The 18,805-nt window shown below is 35.3% G+C and overlaps 1 protein-coding gene across 6 annotated transcripts in view; it reads left to right on the top strand.

Annotated features, from left to right (window-relative positions):
* CFTR (CF transmembrane conductance regulator) overlaps positions 1 to 18,805 on the top strand; it is a 190,818-nt gene that overhangs the window by 64,592 nt on the left and 107,421 nt on the right. For all 6 annotated transcript variants that reach the window (XR_014833210.1, XR_014833209.1, XM_021078522.2 and 3 more), the window contains 3 exon segments: positions 318 to 410; positions 7,176 to 7,358; positions 14,071 to 14,262. Coding sequence is in view for 4 of the 6 variants with exons in the window: in XM_021078522.2 (XP_020934181.1) it covers positions 318 to 410; positions 7,176 to 7,358; positions 14,071 to 14,262 (468 nt within the window). In the remaining 2 variants the exon portion in view is untranslated.

Genomic DNA, 18,805 nt, shown 5'->3' with positions numbered 1-18,805 from the left:
AAGTGTCCTTTACATAAATTCATCCCTTGGGCTAACATGTAATAGTACCAGGTGGAATCAGTGGTATGTTAAAATTGAATGTATAAAACTGTTTTATAAGATAGCACATGTTTAAAGAGTACACATCAAAGATGATGAATCGTTGTGTTGGTAAATTAATGTTAAACCACTTACAGAATTATTTTATTGAGAAACAATTTCTAATGTAATTCATAAAGTCCAAATACAAAATGCAGCATTAGAGTGTAAAATAGATGTAATAATGTATTAATGATCTCCTGGCTCTGCAATATGTTTTTGCTCTCTTTTATACACAGGATTTCTTACAGAAGCAAGAATATAAGACACTGGAATACAACTTAACAACTACAGAAGTAGTGATGGAGAATGTAACAGCCTTCTGGGAAGAGGTCAGAAATTTTTGTTTGCTCTAAATACTTAAGCATTTTCTTGTCTGTGATTCGGTTTTCATCGTAATGGACACTGCAGTTAGAATGATGAAAGAACTGTTAGAACTGGAAGGGGAACCAGCTGACTTATTTTACAGATTAAGAAGTAGAGGGTCAGGAATATTAACTACAGTATGCAAGCCTTTTTTTTTTTTTTTTTCCTCTAAGTCATGTAATTTGTTTCACAAAGCAAATTAGGAAGTGATACAAATCCCATAGGTTTTGGAGCCAAATAGGTGCCGGATTTGAATTCTGGTTTTGCCATTTACTCTCTGTATAATCTAGAGTAAGTTATTGAACTTTGTGGAGTCTCTGGTTCTCCATCTATAAGATGGAAATATTAATATTTACCTTGCAACTTGTTGTGAAGATTGACTGAGGTAACTTATGGAAAGTTTTCAGCAGAGTACCATGTACATAAGAGTTGCTCAATAAATGCTAGCTTCTCTGATCTCAAGTTCCAGTCCAATAACCTGTACATACACCAGTCAACATAAAGGTGTAAGAGAGAGAGAGCAACATATTGTTTTCTACTATTTTTACTTATTTTAATTCCCTCTTAAAAATCCTCTGACCTTTCCTGTGGTCAGAAAATTATCATCAATGATTTTTCGGCCTCTAAAGAAGTCATATGTAATTATTGAGAATACCTGTCGAGTTCCTCTTTCCTTATCACTTTTTTTTCTGTTGAGTAAACATAGGAGTTGCGAAACCAATGTCCTATTTCTACATATTTCACAATATCTTAAATTCGTTTTATTTATGTAAGTAACTCGACCTCAAGAGCTTCACTTTACTTTTTTTTTTTTTTTTTTTTTTAGATATAGGTAAGAGAATTATTCTTTATCTGCCTAGAAAAATTGTCTGTGGAGAAGTGTATGTATCAGATTGATTTTACTTCTTTGATTTTAGGAATTTCAAATGCCCTTTTAGCCATGAATAAAAATAAGGAGTTTGACTGTTAGTTACAGATAATCGTTTTTCTAATCTCCATTTCACTCTCCTTTCATCTAATAAAATAGGTAGCATGCTTGAACCCTTACTATGTGACAGGTTCTAGATAAGCTCTTCATATCTTTCATCTTATTTGAGTCTTAGAACATTCCTATGATGTGATCTTAATATTTCCATTTTGCAACTAGGGGATGGAGCCTTAGGAAGGATACAGGACTTCTCTCAGCTCATACAACAGACAAAGGCTAAAGCCAGGTTTTGGACCCAAATGTCACAGTCTACAACCCTTTCAGTGAACCATTGCCCTCCATCTGGCTGTATCCTCGTCTTTCAGACTTTCACTGTCACCTGTCAAACTTTGGACAGCTCTTGATATTAACTCAGGATCATGATATTAACCCACCATCATGTTTGACACATCATGTTTGATACATCAGCATCCACATGAGTAATCCTGCCAATACTGTCTTTAAAACTTATATTTTACAGTGAAATCTTCAGAAGCTTCCTCTCGAGGTCACATGCTGAGCTTTGTGAGCACCTAGACTGATTCCATCTTGGACGTGTCACACCCTGGAATCTCTCTCTCAGTCAGAATTTCCTATCCCTAGCTCTCTCAGTCTTGTGATCCCACCTTTACTGCCTTCTAATTTCATGAGTTTTAGGCTCCTTAATCCTCCCTTTTAGACCCCTCCTGGTTTAAACTCCACTTAGGACATCAGGCATGTCAGTTTTTCCCCCAGCAGCAACTTCAATTCCTTTTTTCTTTCACAAAATCCTTTTGCTACAAAATATTTACTTTGTAGCTCTGGCAAAGGAAGTGCTATCTGGGAAAATCATATACTCCAGTCAGTTATAAGTTTTATGCAGTTGTTATTTCAACTTAACTGGACCTATAAACTTTTTTGGGAAATCTTTTCTTTTGTTTTTAGTTAATTTTCTGTACCATTTCCCTAAAAGCTGTTCCAGATTTTTACCACTTTGAAACTCTCAATCTCTCCCATCCATCTGCTCACTCAAGTCGATGGCTTTGCCTTCTGCAATTTATAGAGAAAATACATAGACCCTATAAAATATACAGACTCATGTATGAATGCTTACAACTTCTTTCTTTATCCTTGGAATTAATTTGTTCTTTTTTCTTGTCTAAGAGGAAAAGGTGTGCTTTCTCTTGCCCTTGACTGTTACTATCTTGCTTCATCTTCTGAGGATTATAGGGCCAGCAATTTTTCTCTCTTGAGAAGCTTCAACATCTTTCAATTGACTCTTTTTCACATTTAAATATTTTCCACTTAAAACTTCTTTCCTAACTTTTGTGTAGCCAGCCTCATCCTATAAGCTTTATCATTCTCCATCTTTTTGCTGTCAAACTGTTCTTACTTCACAGACTTTTCTCTGCTGCACTCTGGATTCTGCCCTTTCCAATACATTAAAACTATTCTTTTTTTTTTTTTTTTTTTTTGGCTACACCAACAGTATGTGGAAGTTCCCAGGCTGATCCTGTGCCACCACACGACACAAGCCCCTACAGTGACAACCCTGGTCCTTAACTTGCCATACTACAAGAGAATTCCTAAAACTATTCTTTTTTAAAAACTTAAACCTCAACTTAACTTTAGTGAACCACTCTTTCCACGTTATCTTATCTCATGACCATGCCTTTAGGTCTTCCCTGCAGGCCAGGTCCCCAACCCAGGCTTCCTTCTAGCATTTCATGTTTTCTGGTGGGTGACTCCAGCCAGGCTCAACTGACATCTGGTTTTCTGATGACTCTCAAAGGCAAGTCTCTAGCTTCAGTTTCTTGCCTGAATTTCATGCATTATCGCCAAATTTCCTGCAAGCTCCTTAAGCACTTATTACATTCATTTCCAAGCTTCAGAAATCTGCTTCCTTCTAGCACATCTCCACCTCAGTTGATGACATCACCACTCACCTAGTTGCTGGAGAGGCAAGTCCTGGATGAGTTAGATATGAATCCTCCCTCACTCCCCACCTGTGAGTAGGTACAGTGTCTATGTACGTATTAGGAAGCTGAGCTTTAGGGAGTAACTAGAACAAGGTTATCAAACTGGTTAGGACCGAGCTAAAAGGTCAGCCTAGGTTTCTCTGACTCTGGAGCTTTTTTTCCACTCACCATCCTACCTCTTATAATAAAAAAAAAAAAAAAAAAAGGACTACTGCTTTGCTGTATACAAAATACTTTCACATAGATTACCTCATTTAAAACCCTCAAAAACGACTCAGAAGAGACTGAATATTATGGTTTATCAACTGTTCCCCAGCTAATTGAGAATATGAGATAAAGACTGAAATAAAGACAAAGGATATCATAATCATTCCTCTCATAACCATAGGAGACTTGTAAACATGGAAAATTTTCAACCCTACTAGGGATTGAATGAATAAAAATAAGATCTGTACTGAAATGCCATTTTCACCTGTAAAACAAACAACACACACAAACAAAGCAAAATAAACTCCTAACCAAACAGCAAGCATGTTGATAATGGTTCCTGAAAACTCACACTCTCATATATTAGTGGAGGAAAATTTGAAACTACTTTTCAAAAGACTTGGAATTTTTGCTATACCTTTTGCCTGGAATCCATTTGTGGAGATTTATAGTTTTTTTTTTTTTAATTAAAAAAAGGAGATTTGTTCCAAGATTTATAGCAAAGTACATGCATCACCGAATTATTGATTAAGTTAAAAAGGAAGCCATAGAATGTTAAAAATAGAAAACTGTTTATAGTTTATCCATACTCTTGGAGACTATCCTGCAGTTAAGAATTATGAAACTATAAAGAGAATGTTTAATAGTGTGAAAATATTTATGACCTATTATAAGTTGGAAAAAGGTCACAAACCTTATGTATAATTTTTCCTTGATATTGTAAAAATCATACGCTAGATTTTGTATATATGTGAAGCTGTGGAGGACCATCACGGAAATGTCACACATGGTTTCTTCTCAGTGGTAGGACGACAGGTGGTTTCTGTTTTCTTCTTACTGCTTTTCTCTGTTTTCCAAATTTCCTGAACTAAGTGTTTTACTTCTATAATCAGAAGTTAAAGTTATTAGTAAAAACAATCTTCTGTTGGTCCAAGTGCTTATTGGATAAAAACCCTGCTTCTTAGTATGGCATGTGGGCCCCTTAACAGCCTGCACTGGCCACCTCCACTTTGTCCCCTTACCATGTACATTTCACCCAGCCATTCACCATTCCTGAGGTATTTTTGGTTCTTTTAAGCCTAATTCATTGTACATGCAGGTCCTTCTTCCTGGAACACCTGAACTATTTCTTGGTCTTGTGAAATAACACTTATATCCGTCATAGCCTAATATTATGTCATTTACTTGGTCAAGCTCCAGACGGAGTCTGTTGCTTTCTCTAATGTACTCCCATAGGACTTGGTGTGAATTTTCAATTATAGCAGTAAGCACATGGCAATGTTAATATCTATCCATATTTTATTCTCCTATGTGGGATTTTTAAAGTGGTCTTTAATATAGAGGTGATGCTCAATAAATGTCTGTTAGATAAATAAATGAATAAGGGAATAACAAATGCCTTTGTCTCATTTAAAGACTTCTCATTGTCTACTTTTTTCTTTTGTTATAGTTTATTTACATTGTTGTGCCTATTTCTGCTGTACAGCAAGGTGATACACATACACACATACTCCCTTTCTTAAATTATCTTCCATTGTGATCTACCACAAGAGACCGGATATAGTTCCATGTGTTATACAGTGGGAGCTTATTGCTTATCCATTCTAATAGTTTACAACTACTAACCCTGCGTTGCCTACTTCTTAAGAGCTTTGCTTTTAAATATCTGATGACTGAGGGGGATTGTTAGCCATCTATAACATAAGGATTCAAGAAATGTTCTTCAAGCTTAATTGCTTATGCATGCCCCAGAATAGTTTTGAAAAACCTATATACTTCTGATACATTTTAAGGTGAATTATAAATTTTTCAACATAAGTTTAGGTGGCAGCAAAGAATGTAATTCCTGTCTATTACATATTGTCTTCATATGTTAAATGGATTTTTGTAGAGTCCTGGGAGCTGCAGTTTCAGTGCATTCAATTTCATGGAAAATAAATGAATTGATAAAGTCATGCTTCATTGTCAAGCCAAACAGCTAAATATGACTTGCTTTATGGCAGGAAAGTATAACTTTATTTTAAAATGCAGATGATAATTTGTACTAATTAACTTATTAACTTATTAAAAATTAAATAATTAATTAAAATATCTTATCCCTCAATTCACTTCTCAAATCTGATTCTGAGACGATAAGACACACAGATTGCCTTCAGTTTGAAACTTAGGTGAAATAAGATGTTACTGCCTTCAGTGTTTCTGGCTTTGCTTTTTTTTTTTTTTTGGCCACACCCATGCCATGCAGAAGTTCCCTGCCGGGGATTAGGGATTGAACCTTCATGACAGCAGCAACCTGAGCCTCAGCAGTGATCACTGTGCTGGATGCTTAACCTGCTGAGTCACCAGGAAGTCCTTTCTGGATTTTCTTTTTTGAGATCCTTTTTTAGGAGAAAATCAATCTCTTATGGTCCCCTTGCTCGTATTATGGATTTTTTTACACTATAGTAAGTGCCACATGGCAGAACTTGGGACAGATGAGAAGGCTGCCTCTTCCTTATAAAGTGAGGGAAGGACAATTTTGAGCAGGGAAGTGGAAAGAGAAATGACAGACAGCAGACAAATTCTCAGGCAGATTAATTTTTAGGAAGGACTGTTTTCAGACATTGAAGAGGTGGAAATACTTCCCCTAAAAAACTGTGTTTACTTCCTTCCCCTTGATCAATCTTTGATTTGAAGACTACCACCCTAAACCTTCCTATGGCACAGTAAAGAAGTGGGGAATTTTCAAAAGATATCCTTCTGCCAGCTACTGTCACAAAAGTGGAATTCATTCAAATCATCTGGCTATACCATCACATTTATGCTTACTAATAATCATTTAAAGGAATGCTTTGAGCTTCCAAGAGGAAGGTACTACCAGCATGATAGAGTAGAAGATTTGGATTGTAATTCCACTCTGGCCTGCTACTTCTGTGACTTCAGTTACTTAACCTCTCTGAATCACAGTCTACAACTTTGAAAGAAAGGGATTATAACATCTACCCCTTATGTTATTATTCTGCTGAAGATTAAATAATTATGTTTATGTTCCCAGTCTATAGGAGAGGATATATATATGTATGAATATAGATAGCTATATAGCATAGATATCTTGGAGTTCCCATCGTGGCTCAGTGGTTAACGAATCCGACTAGGAACCATGAGGTTGTGGGTTCGATCCCTGACCTCGCTCAGTGGGTTAAGGATCCGGCATTGCTGTGAGCTGTGGTGTAGGTTGCAGACACGGCTCGGATCCTGCATTGCTGTGGCTCTGGCGCAGGCCAATAGCTACAGCTCCGATTCAACCCCTAGCCTGGGAACCTCCATATGCCACAGGAGCGGCCCCGGAAAAGGCAAAAAGACAAAAAAAAAAAAAAAAGTATAGATATCTTAAATTGAATTACATTTGACAATGAGTAACAATATGAGAAATCAAAATTATTATTGTAATTTTCAGATGTTTTGGATATTGTGCTCTAGAAACCACATGCTGTAAATTATGTGCGATAAAGTATGGATCATGTGCCACATGCTTTTCAAACTCATACATAATTCAAATAGCTATTGAAATGATCTGAAAAACATACCTTCTTATTTTTTATGTTTTTCTTTTTCAACAGGGATTTGGGAAATTATTTGAGAAAGCAAAACAAAATAATAACAGTCGAAAAATTTCCAATGGTGATAACAGCCTCTTCTTCAGTAACTTTTCACTTCTCGGTACTCCTGTCCTGAAAGATATCAGTTTCAAGATAGAAAGAGGACAGTTGTTGGCAGTTGCTGGATCTACTGGAGCAGGCAAGGTAGTCTCTTTTACATCTCATGATGACGATCTTAACTTGGCATGCATTTCTCCTTCCTTTTTCTAGTTTATCTGTAGTTAAGAAGGTGTTTTGTAGAAATTCTTACATTGGTATTAGGAGACCATTTGGATATAGTGTCCTTCATAGTATAAATTATTCCACTGATAGCATTCTCTAGTCTTTTATAGCTTCCTATTATTTTCAGTGACTTTTTCATCTCTATCTTTTTTTTTTTTTTTTTTTTTTTTTTTTGTCTTTTGTCTCTTTTTTTGTTGTTGTTGTTGCTATTTCTTGGGCCGCTCCCGCGGCATATGGAGGTTCCCAGGCTAGGGGTTGAATTGGAGCTGTAGCCACCGGCCTACGCCAGAGCCACAGCAACTCGGGATCCGAGCCGAGTCTGCAACCTACACCACAGCTCATGGCAACACTGGATCCTTAACCCACTGAGCAAGGGCAGGGACCGAATCCGCAACCTCATGGTTCCTAGTCGGATTCGTTAACCACTGCACCACGACGGGAACTCCTTATCTATATCTTTTTATTTTGGACACTACTCAACACAGTGTCACACACATACATGGTGAGCATGCAGTAACTTTATTAAACAAATGAAGCATCTATTTTTACCAATCTGTGGCACAGACATTTTCTCAGAACTGGTCCAGGAAACTCACTGCTTAGATTTTGCTTCAGTAATCACATGGGCAAAAGATCCTCATTTCGTTGACATTAGAATTTTGGAGAATGGATTCAGACGTGCTTATGATTTACTACAAGGAAAAAAGATTGAATGGGTTAGTTTTTTGAAGGAAATACACAGGAATGTTCATTTATTCAATGCTGATCAGCCTCAACAACTCCCCCCATCCCAAATTATTATAAACCATGTATATTTGGAGATATATCTGACAAAAATAAATAGGTTAGAAAGCTAAAGGGTCAAATTTCATTGTCAGGAGAAGACTTTATAGTGATCTTCAAAAATTTAAGCTATTGTTCAGGTAATGATAGACAGTTGTTCTCTTTATCTAGCAAAAATTTAAAGAACATGAAGGAGTAAAATCAGAGATAAGAAAGGGTCTCCTATCTTTGGAATGGGCTACGAAGGGTAATAGATATTTGCTTTGCTATTAAGAACGGGTTCTTCTTCCCACTTGACTATACTTTTAGCTGTGATGCTTTCTAGAAATATAAGAAAAAGTTTAGTGTCCTCCTAACACTTTTCAGAATACTTTGATGAGAGAAAAGAAAGGAAGGAAGAAAGAAGCAGTGCTACTATAAGATCAAAATGTAAATAAAAGTAGAAATTAAGAACTACTTCTGAAAGACAATTATTTATTAATGACTAGTATAGGAAGAGCCATATTTTGAGGAATTTAGTCGGAGACTTGGGAGACAAAGTGCCACAGAAAATTTCTAGTCCTTGAATTTGGTGTTCATAATGCTAGCGATATACAGTTGGCTTATTTCTCTGTCCAGTTATCTTTTACTACATGTGAAATAGACCTTGAAATAAAGTAGTTGTAGTTGTGCATCTTCTTCTTAGAAGAATACGTTCTTCCTGAAAGTGCTATTTTTCCTTCTATTTCTTTATAATATTATTAGCAATTTTCACTATTAAAAGAAAATGATACTGCAGGGGAAGTTGTTAATAAAGACATCACAGATGATCTAAACAAGAATGATTTCTTGTGAGAAGATGGTAATCGTGTTTCACAGAATTTAAAAAATTAATTTTCTGTGTTTAAAATTGCTTCTTTGAAAGGTGTAAACAAATAGCTTTGAAATTACAAATTACAAGACTGAACCAGCAATTAAATTTCAGGCAACTCTATTAAGAACTGATGAGCAGATAATTGCTGGCTGGAATTACAGTTGCATCTTCTGGGAAGTAGATATGAAGACAGAGTCAGATGGAGGAATAATTAAACCCCTCTGAGAAATAGAGTTTGGCAACTCAATCTAGGAGGATGCCTTTTTATAATATTAGGAATGGAGTGTTTTATAATCTTACTAGATTAAAGATCAATCTAAAATATAAGATTGAATAATTGAAAATGTTCACATTTTAAGATAAATCCCACACCACTCAATTTAGTAATTTGTATATCAAAAGCCTTAAAAATAACCAAATAAGTCTTCTATTGTATGATTGGTCCTAGTATGTTTGCAGAGATTTTATATGAAGATATTCATCACAACATTGTTTCAATAGCCAAAAATTGGAGGGAACCCCTAAATATCTAATACTAGGGGATTGATTAGATAATTTTAATATGGTTATATAATGGCATGTTAGTATTAGGAATGTTAAAAAATGACTCTGAAGGACATTTATGATATACTGTTAAGAGAAGGAAGACAATAGATTATAAGATCATATGTACATCATGATCTGCATTTTACAAAAGCATGTAGATGTGTATGTGTATATGTGTGTCTGGAAGAACGTTATGGATCCAATTGCTATCTCTGAGTTTTTGGATGTATTTTATCTCTGATTTTCCAAAATTTCAACAATTAATAAATACTATTTTCTGAATAAAACAGTAAGGTCAGATTTCATTTTATCACTCTCCCCTGGTATAACTGTCTAGGCTATCAGAGAACCATGTCTTCTTTGTTTTTATAGTCCAAGGACTATCCAAGACTCTAGGGCATAATAGGTGCTTGGTACAGATGTATTGAATTGAATGTATCTTTGGGAAAAATGATTTTTTTTCCCTTTGGTTCTAATCTACATTGAGTATCTTTCATTTATGAAACCTCCTTGAATTATTTTAATTAAGCAATATTTGTGTAGTGGTCCACACCCCTGAGTATTCCCTACTAAAGGCTGGCTTGTGGCGTCTTCCACGGGGTGTGGGGAGTCTTCCACGGGGTGTGGGGATTTGTAGTTCTTCTAAAGCAGTTGAAGCTGTTCTGTGGCCTTGCTGACACCCCAGATACCACATAGTCTCTGTCATCCACCCTGGCCTTGCTCTGGTACTCTTAGCTTGGTCTTCTAATACCTGAGCATCAGATGTTTGGAATGGCTATGGGCTCCTGTTTCTGCCTACTTTTTAGATAAAATAAAAGCCTGCAAAGTTTTATCACTATTTACTTATATATTATTTTTATTATATTTAAAGTTTTAATTTAGCTTCATACTCTCAAAATATCAAAATACTGATATATATATATTTATGTACATAAATTTATATAGATAAATATTGACAAATATATATTTGACCTTTGTATTTAGTAGATAGAAATGTGTATTTAACCCGTATGTGTGTGTGTATGTACATATATATATAATCAGAGCCACTTCATTGCTGGGGTTTATAAAACTATTCTATACGAAAATAATACTTCTAGCTTTAATTTTTATACAGAAGAATTTTACGTAGAAATAAAGTATTCCAGATTTTCTCCCTTTACACTAAGAATTTTAAAATTTACTAAAAGAAATATAGCAAAGATGCCTATTACTTGATCCTCCTTTCTTCCTGATTTATTTAATATTTATTAAAATTTAATTAAAAATTTAAAATTCTGGAAAATTAAAATGTATAAAAAGTTGGAAAATTTCCCTTTCACTTCTGTTTCTCTTCTGCCTATTTCCCACCGTTCTTTCCCCAATGCAGTCAACTACTCTTGTTAATTTTTTAATGTGTGTATGTATGTATTTATAAATAGCTGCATAGTAGTCCATTGTATAGACAGATCTTCTATAACGTGATGAGTTACCTATTGGTTGACATTTGGGTTATTTCTAGTATTTTGCTAACACAAAAGAATAGTGCTATGAATAATCTTGTATATATGCCATTTAGCGCATCTACAAGTGTATCAGAAGGGGGGTTTCCTAGAAATGGTGAAGCATTTGGATATCTGTCAAACTTACCTTCCTGAGGGTTGCACTAGTTTATGCATGTGCCATACGGTCTATATAAGATTGCAGATTAGATTTCCCCATAGCATCTCCAGCAGATGTTATATAGTTTTTGAATTTTTTCCAGCCTCACTGGGCAAAGTCATTTTTCAGTGTATTTTTAATTTGCATTTGTCTTATTATGAATAAAGTACAGTATTTTATCATATGTTTAAAGGCCACTTCTATTTTAATTTTTGGTGAAATCTCTGTATATTTGGTACATTTTTTCCAATGGGTTGTTGTTATCTTTCTTTTTAATTTTAGGATCACTTTATTTAGAGGGAGATATTCCTTTGCGTGATAAAAGTTTCAAATAGTTACTCAGTTTGATATTTTTCCTTTTGTTTTCCATGCACAATTTTTTTAATGTGATTTTATTTATCTTTTATTTTGTGGCTTCTGGATTTTGAGTCATGCAAAAGTTTTCTTACTCCATGACTGTTGTGTTTTTTTTTTTTTCCCAGGCATCCTTCAGTGTTTTCTTTAAGTATTTTATGGTCTCATTTTTGTACTTATTTATTCTTTGGCCTACTTGGAAATCATCATACATATGGTGTGAGATATGGATACAGTTTTTTTTTGTGTATGCCCTCCAGATGGCTGTCCAGTTGTCCAACACCATATACTGAATAGGCTCGTTCCCCACTGATTTTAGATGCCATCTTTATCAAATACTAATTCTTTTATGCATTTGGATCTATTTTTGTAGTTTTAATTTTCTTCCATTGCTTTGTCTGTTTATATACCAGTAGTTCATGTTTTAAAGTTAGTGAGACCTTATAATTTATATGATTTATCATATCATTAAATTATTGAGTAATATAATTTATCATTTAGCAAGTTTATTGAGTAGTTACTTTGTGCCAGGCACTATTCTAGGCCTTGAGGATATAGTAGTGAACAAAATCCACAACATACCCTAATTTTCATTCCAAGGAGCTCACATTCTAGTGGAGGAGATGCATATTTATAAAATATGTGATATTTCATATACTTATGATTTATAATAATAAATGCTCTGAAGATAAAACAGAGAAGGAAGATTGGTGACAGGGTACAATTTTATGTAGTGGAAATAGGCCTCATTGAAAGATGACATTTGAATGTAGACTGAAAGGTGAGGGATTAAGTCACATGTATATCTGGGGAAGAGTCTTCTGGGGGGGGATGGAACAAACCCTTGAAATGGGACTGTGCCTGTCCTATTCAAAGAATAGCAAAGAGGTGAGTGGGGTTGGCACAGAGGAACCATGGGGAGTAGAGCTGTCAGAGAAGTAATAGGGACACACCATTACTTGGGACCTTGTAAAAGGGCCCTGAGGACCTTACAAAGGGCCTTGTTAGGAGTTAGGCTTTTTATTTTTTTTCCTGAGAAGATTAGTGTCAGTTGGAGGGTTTTAAGCAGAAAAGTAATATGATCCCATTTACATGTTGACAGGACCGCTTTGAGAGCAGGTTGTAGGAAGGGCAGAAGCAAGGAATTAAGTTAGAAGGCCTTTGTATTTATTTGGGTAGGAGATGATATTGGCCTAATCCAAGTGGAAATGGAAGTAAACAGTCAGATTTAGGACATGTTTCCAAGGAATATACAACAGAATTAGATAGACTGAACAAGGCATATGAGAAAGATGGAGGCATCAAGGAACTTTGTAATCGGAAGGATGAGGGTACCATTTACTGAGAAGATGAAGGGAGAAACAGATTTGAGGAGGACCTTGATTTTGGAATGTTAAGTTTAAAATGCCTTTTTGATAGCCAAGTAGAGATGTTAGTTGGAAACAGAAGTCTCGTTTTAAGGGAGTGGGTTTTGGCTGTGTAAGACCATGGGGCCAGATGAGATTCCAAGGGAGATAAGGTATTTTCGTTCTAGCGGTTATATTTATAATAACTTTATGTTAAATCTTTGTTTTTTTATTTCTTTAGTTCACTAATATGAGCTTTGATAAAATCAATGTATTTTCTTCCTCTGCTGCATCCTCTTCTTCTACTCAATTTTAGTCATGATATTATCTTTCTTAATGTTTTATCTTTTTATTGTTAAACATGCATATGCTTCTGTGGCTTAATTTGTTGCATTTAAATAATATCCTTTGGCTTCCAGCTTTCTTGATTAGGCATTCAGCAAATTTCCTCTACTGTCCATTTCCTTTGTTTTCTACTTATAACTTTTCTTATTATCAGGCCATATAACGTATTTAAATTCTCTTCTTCAATTCCCACATTAGTTTAAATTTGAGTTCACAGTATATAATGTCTTTGTCCACTGATAGTCCTTTCGTTAAGCTTCTTCAGTTATTTCCTGGATGATTTTATACTAGTTTCATCAAGAAGAGTTCATAGATACCTCTTTTTGACTAGTCTCCCTTATAAGATGAAGATAATATTGAATGTACCTTGTAGGGTTATTGCAAGGCTTAAATAAATGAGTACAGTTAAATCACAAAGAATAGCGCCTAGCATAGAGTGAGTGCTCAATAAGTGTCAGCTGTTACTAATCTTTTCCTGACCTCTTCCAAACTCAACCTGATCATCTGAACTAGGCTCTCCATTTCTGTGATCTTTGTCAAAGCACTTATCATACTCTATTGTAATTATGTCTTTTATTCCCCTTGTAGCTTTTGTGCAAAGCAGCATACTCAGAACAGGAAGTGCTTAATATATTTTGCATAAATTAATATAGAATCTTCTAAAATTAGAATAGATACCTCTGCTTAGGATGACAGTTGGAGGATGTGCATCCTGAGAGTGATTTGATTGAACAGTTTAACTTAATAACAATGGTTTTATTTCCAGACATCACTTCTGATGATGATTATGGGAGAACTGGAGCCTTCAGAGGGTAAAATTAAGCACAGTGGAAGAATTTCATTCTGCTCTCAGTTTTCCTGGATCATGCCGGGCACCATTAAAGAAAACATCATCTTTGGTGTTTCCTATGATGAGTATAGATACAGGAGTGTCATCAAAGCGTGCCAACTAGAAGAGGTAAGTAATTACATGAGAAATCTCCAATTGCGCATATGAAACCTTCAAACTACCTAAATCATACATTTAACTTTTTATTCAATCAGTCTACATATATCTATCACATTTCCACTATGAGTAAACTGTGAGTAAATTAATTAATAACATATATGAGCCCCACTGTGAGAAGCTTGCAGAAACATAAAGAAGAGACAATTTATTTTTTAAATGATGGCCTGGTTTGGTTACAATAAAAACTCTATGAAATGGACAGTTAAATGGCCTGCATGTTTTTAAAAGTACTTTAAAATTGCATAAGAGAATTTTAATTATTTTAATAGTATCATCACCTAAGAAACAAACACTGACCTGTCAGTAGAGAATTAGAGATTAAATTTTGATTATGTCTCATCCTTTTGCCTTGAACATATAACCATATAACCATCAGTGACTGTACTTCTCTGAAACAGAGGCACAGTGAAGCTTATGCTATTGAATAATTTTTTAACAATATTGGGGAATGAGCTAATTATCTGGAAACACAAAAAAATATTCCAAGTGAAGCCAGTACATGGATCTTGTACTATTCAATACATAAATTGTATGATGAAGGGCTCAATAATAATTGATTTAGTGGTAGGGAATATATTATTATGAGGTTTATCAAGGAAAACAACACATTATGAGGTTTATCAGCAGTCTTGCCTGAATAGTGATCTTGACTCAAAATCATTATCTTTGATAGATGACATTTGACCCTACTGGATTCCTTTAAGTCACCTTTTATTTAAAAAAAATGCAGTGGGGATAAAATGAAGTTTGAAATACAGGGCATAAAAAATAGAAAAAAATGGCTAATTGTAGATTAGATAGAAATTGCGGTTCTTACAAAATAGGGCTGTGCTTGAATAGATGGCTCTTTATGTACATATTGACTCATTCAACAGTAGTTTTTAAAATTTCCTTTCTCTTATTTTCTGGACACATGAAAGCATAATAGAAACAAATGCTATCTTGAAAAATAGTGTATTTACCTTGAAGAAAATATTCTTCATTCCTCAAAAGCTCTTCTTCCAGGAATAGTATTTCACCACCTGGAAGTTGGAACACTCATTAAATTTGTTATTAGAAAATTTTCATGTTTCCAGAGAACACAGATATTTGCCTGGGAGGGGCTGGATGTAGGTGAGTAGTGCCCTGCAAGACAAGTTATGGGCTCTGTTTAGTTATTAGTAGAAAGGCAGGTTTCTGGTAGGCTTTATTTTTTGCTTTGAATATGCCTTTTCCCATAGATATTATTTTATAAATGGTGGCTTGATTTCCCCATGTAAACCTATAAATAAAACCTGTATTTTCTCAAATAAGGCATAGCTGTATTATTAGTGGCAGTAAATTCAGAGGTATAGGTACCTCCTTCATAGAATGAGCATTTACTGCCTTCTAAATACTGTGCCAGGTCCTGAGACTGTAAAGTTGAATAAGATGTGGTCCATTTTCTAAAGAGTGCATAGGATAGTGAATTGTATTTTAGTGCCTGATTGTATGGTATGTGAATTATATCTTGATAAAACTGTTGAAATAATAGAAGAAAGAGGATAAGAGGAAAAACATATTATTTGCTTTTTTTCTTATTCCATGGCCAACCTTAAAGTTATTTTTAAAGTGTATAATTTGTTGTTTTTTTAGTATGTTCATAAGATTTTACCACATTTTCAACTCCTCTAAAAGAAACTCTACTAGCAATCAATTTGCATTCTCTTATACCTAATTCCTCCATCCAGCTGCAAACAACATTTATCTCTAAATTATTCCTATTCTAGATATTTCAAATAAGTAGAATCATATCATATATGGTCTTCCGTGCCTAAATAAACTTTTAAACTAGAAGAAGGTAAAGGGTCTTCATTTCAAAAACATTTATTGAGATGTCCTATATTGTATGAAAATATGAATAGACAAGATCCATATACATCAGAGGTTCATGGACCAGTAGGGAAAAAATCAATAAATAATGTAATTGTTGTTCTAATAGAGAAAAAAGAGGAATTTCTATGGGAGTAAAAGGAGGAAGCATGGGAATTGAGCTGGGTCTGCCTAATGTGAGGACTAACTTCAGAGGAGGCACACTGCTAATGTCCTCTGATGGAATAATTCGCTGTGGAATCTGAATGGTGACAAGAGTGAAACTTATGGTCTTGGAGGAATTTTTTGATCAAAACATTAGAGCTCCCAATAAAGTAGAGAGAAGGTTAGGTTGATCTGAGGAAGTGAAATATTGATGAGTAATGATTGAGAAAATTAAATGAAATTAAATAGAGGGTGCCTAAGATAGCGTCTGGTACAAATCAGCCACTTAGCAAGCAGTAGTTCAGTTCTCTTTCCTTCCGAGATGGAGCATATTGCTAGGGAACATGATGTAGGATCAATGTGTCTGAGCGTCTGTTCTTGTTAGTGAGTGAGTCCTGTGGAAATAAGATGGAGTTTGGCATAATTGGCAAGAACCATGAAGCCACGGAATCATAAAAAAGTCATCAATATGAATTTTAATGTTGACAAAAGCAGTTACAAGAGAAAGTCATGAAAGTGATCATTTACAAATATGGTAGTTGGTCTACGTGACCCAGTCCACAAATTTGGAGTATTTTGTGGAAGCAACTAGATGGCATAAGATCCTGGAGGTTTGGAGTATAGAATGCTCTAGAATGGCCATGGGCTTGGGAGGTGATTCCAGTTTGTCTGTCCCTTTTAGACCCCACAATTTGACTTTCGTGATTACCTTATGCCAGATACTGTTCACAGTGGTGGAGGCAGGATGAATACAAAATGAAAATGTTATTATCCCTTTCCTCAAAGAACTTATAGGCTGGTTGAGGTAAAATATATGCAAAGAGACCATTTGGACAAAATATACAAGTGTTGGTATAGAAGTACTCTCAGGGCAGTAGTGTTCTCAGAGGTTCTGTTTTGAGAAAGGCGAACCAAGACCAGGAGCTAACACTCCCATCCAGTGCTCTGCTCATCAGGCAAGGCATCACTCTAAGAGGGCTTTCAGCCTGCCTGGACAATTCAGGGAGGCTTTTTCTAAAAACAGCACCTTGAAGGATGACTAAAAATGGAAAAAATATTCTGGACAGAGGAAACTCTATGAGCAGAGTAACCAGACATGAAGCCATTTGGTTAGTGCAGGGAACCATGAGCATCTTGGTAGAATGAGAGTGTAACTGGGGGACAGTAAGTGAGGATGAATAAAGCTGGAGGGCCATGTTTTGGGAGCCTCGAATACCAGTTTCTGGAATTTGTTCTTGGAGAGCCTTAATCAGAGGAATGATATAATCAGCTTTGCAATGTAGATATATCATTTTGGCTGTGATATGAGAAGCAGAATTAAGGGGGGCATGATTCAAAGATTTGTAGGATAACGGAAAGAACATAGATTTTGAAATCTGATAGGGCTGGGTTACTGAAGAGTTTTACTTAACCATGGTGTATACTGAGTTGTGTCCTCTGCAATGTAAGGATGATAGTACCAGTTTTATAGGGTTTGTGGATTCTTCTGGCACAAAGAAACTACTTAATAAGTAGAACAGTGATGATGAGGCTGAGGCTGTGAGGATGATGATCAGCAGTAGTTGTAATAGTGCTATTTGCTATTGTGACTAGAAGGAGAAAGACTAACTGGAAGCTATTTCAGTAATCTAGATAATGTCAGTGATGGACAAGAAAAGACAAAAGTAGAAGAGGAATAATGAGACTACAAACAATCTCCTATTTGTGTTCTGTTTGCATCCTAAGGAAAGGGCATCACGAAAAAGAGGCTTTAGGAGAGAGTGAATATGTTTTCCTCAAGAAATTGGAAGAGAAGAGAATTTGGCTTAGGATTAAGGATTCCTTGCCCAAGAGGAGCTGGAAAGAGGGACAAGTAGAAATACTGTGGGTTTAGAAAGGAAGGGTGTGGAGGTCAATTACAAAGAACTGAGATGTCTGATCTAACAAGGTACTATATGGGTTTTCATAAATAATTGTTAATAGCGATGATGGCCACTGTTTTGTTCTTTTTAATTGTACAATTATCTCTTCATCCTCTTTGCTTTAAAATGTCAAATAAAACACTTAGCTTTTTATTGTTAACATTCCCTGAGTCCCTGTTCCTTTCTGCCCTACTGACTTTTGCAGTGTGTTTTAAGTCTACCTGGTTATCTTGTGATAGGCGAAAGCATCCAGCATCTCCTAAATCCCTGTGCTTTAAACTGGGAAATGTAGTGAGTACAGTGAGTGCATTCATACCTGCTCTTTTGTCTTTGCTGAATCTTTCCAACTACATGATAAATGCCTTGAGAACACTGGTTTTAAAAATTTTATTTTGATATACTCCATCAAATACATTAATAATGAAGTTCAATTTTTATCGGATTAACGGTTGCAGAAATATTGTGAAGTAGGCATGTCAGTTGCAAGAAATTTACTCATCAAATGTTCTCTGAGCCTCACCATCTCAGAGTTCAAGGAGACAATTATATGACAGCAAGTTATTGCTTAGAATAACAGATAAAAATAACTGAAAGCG

This window comes from Sus scrofa, chromosome 18 (assembly GCF_054392235.1).
Source record: "Sus scrofa isolate SSC_HxYL_T2T_F1_AM1 chromosome 18, Sscrofa_HxYL_maternal_Yorkshire_Landrace_v2.0, whole genome shotgun sequence".
NCBI lineage: Eukaryota > Metazoa > Chordata > Mammalia > Artiodactyla > Suidae > Sus > Sus scrofa.
This window is presented reverse-complemented; position numbering and strand designations above follow the sequence as displayed.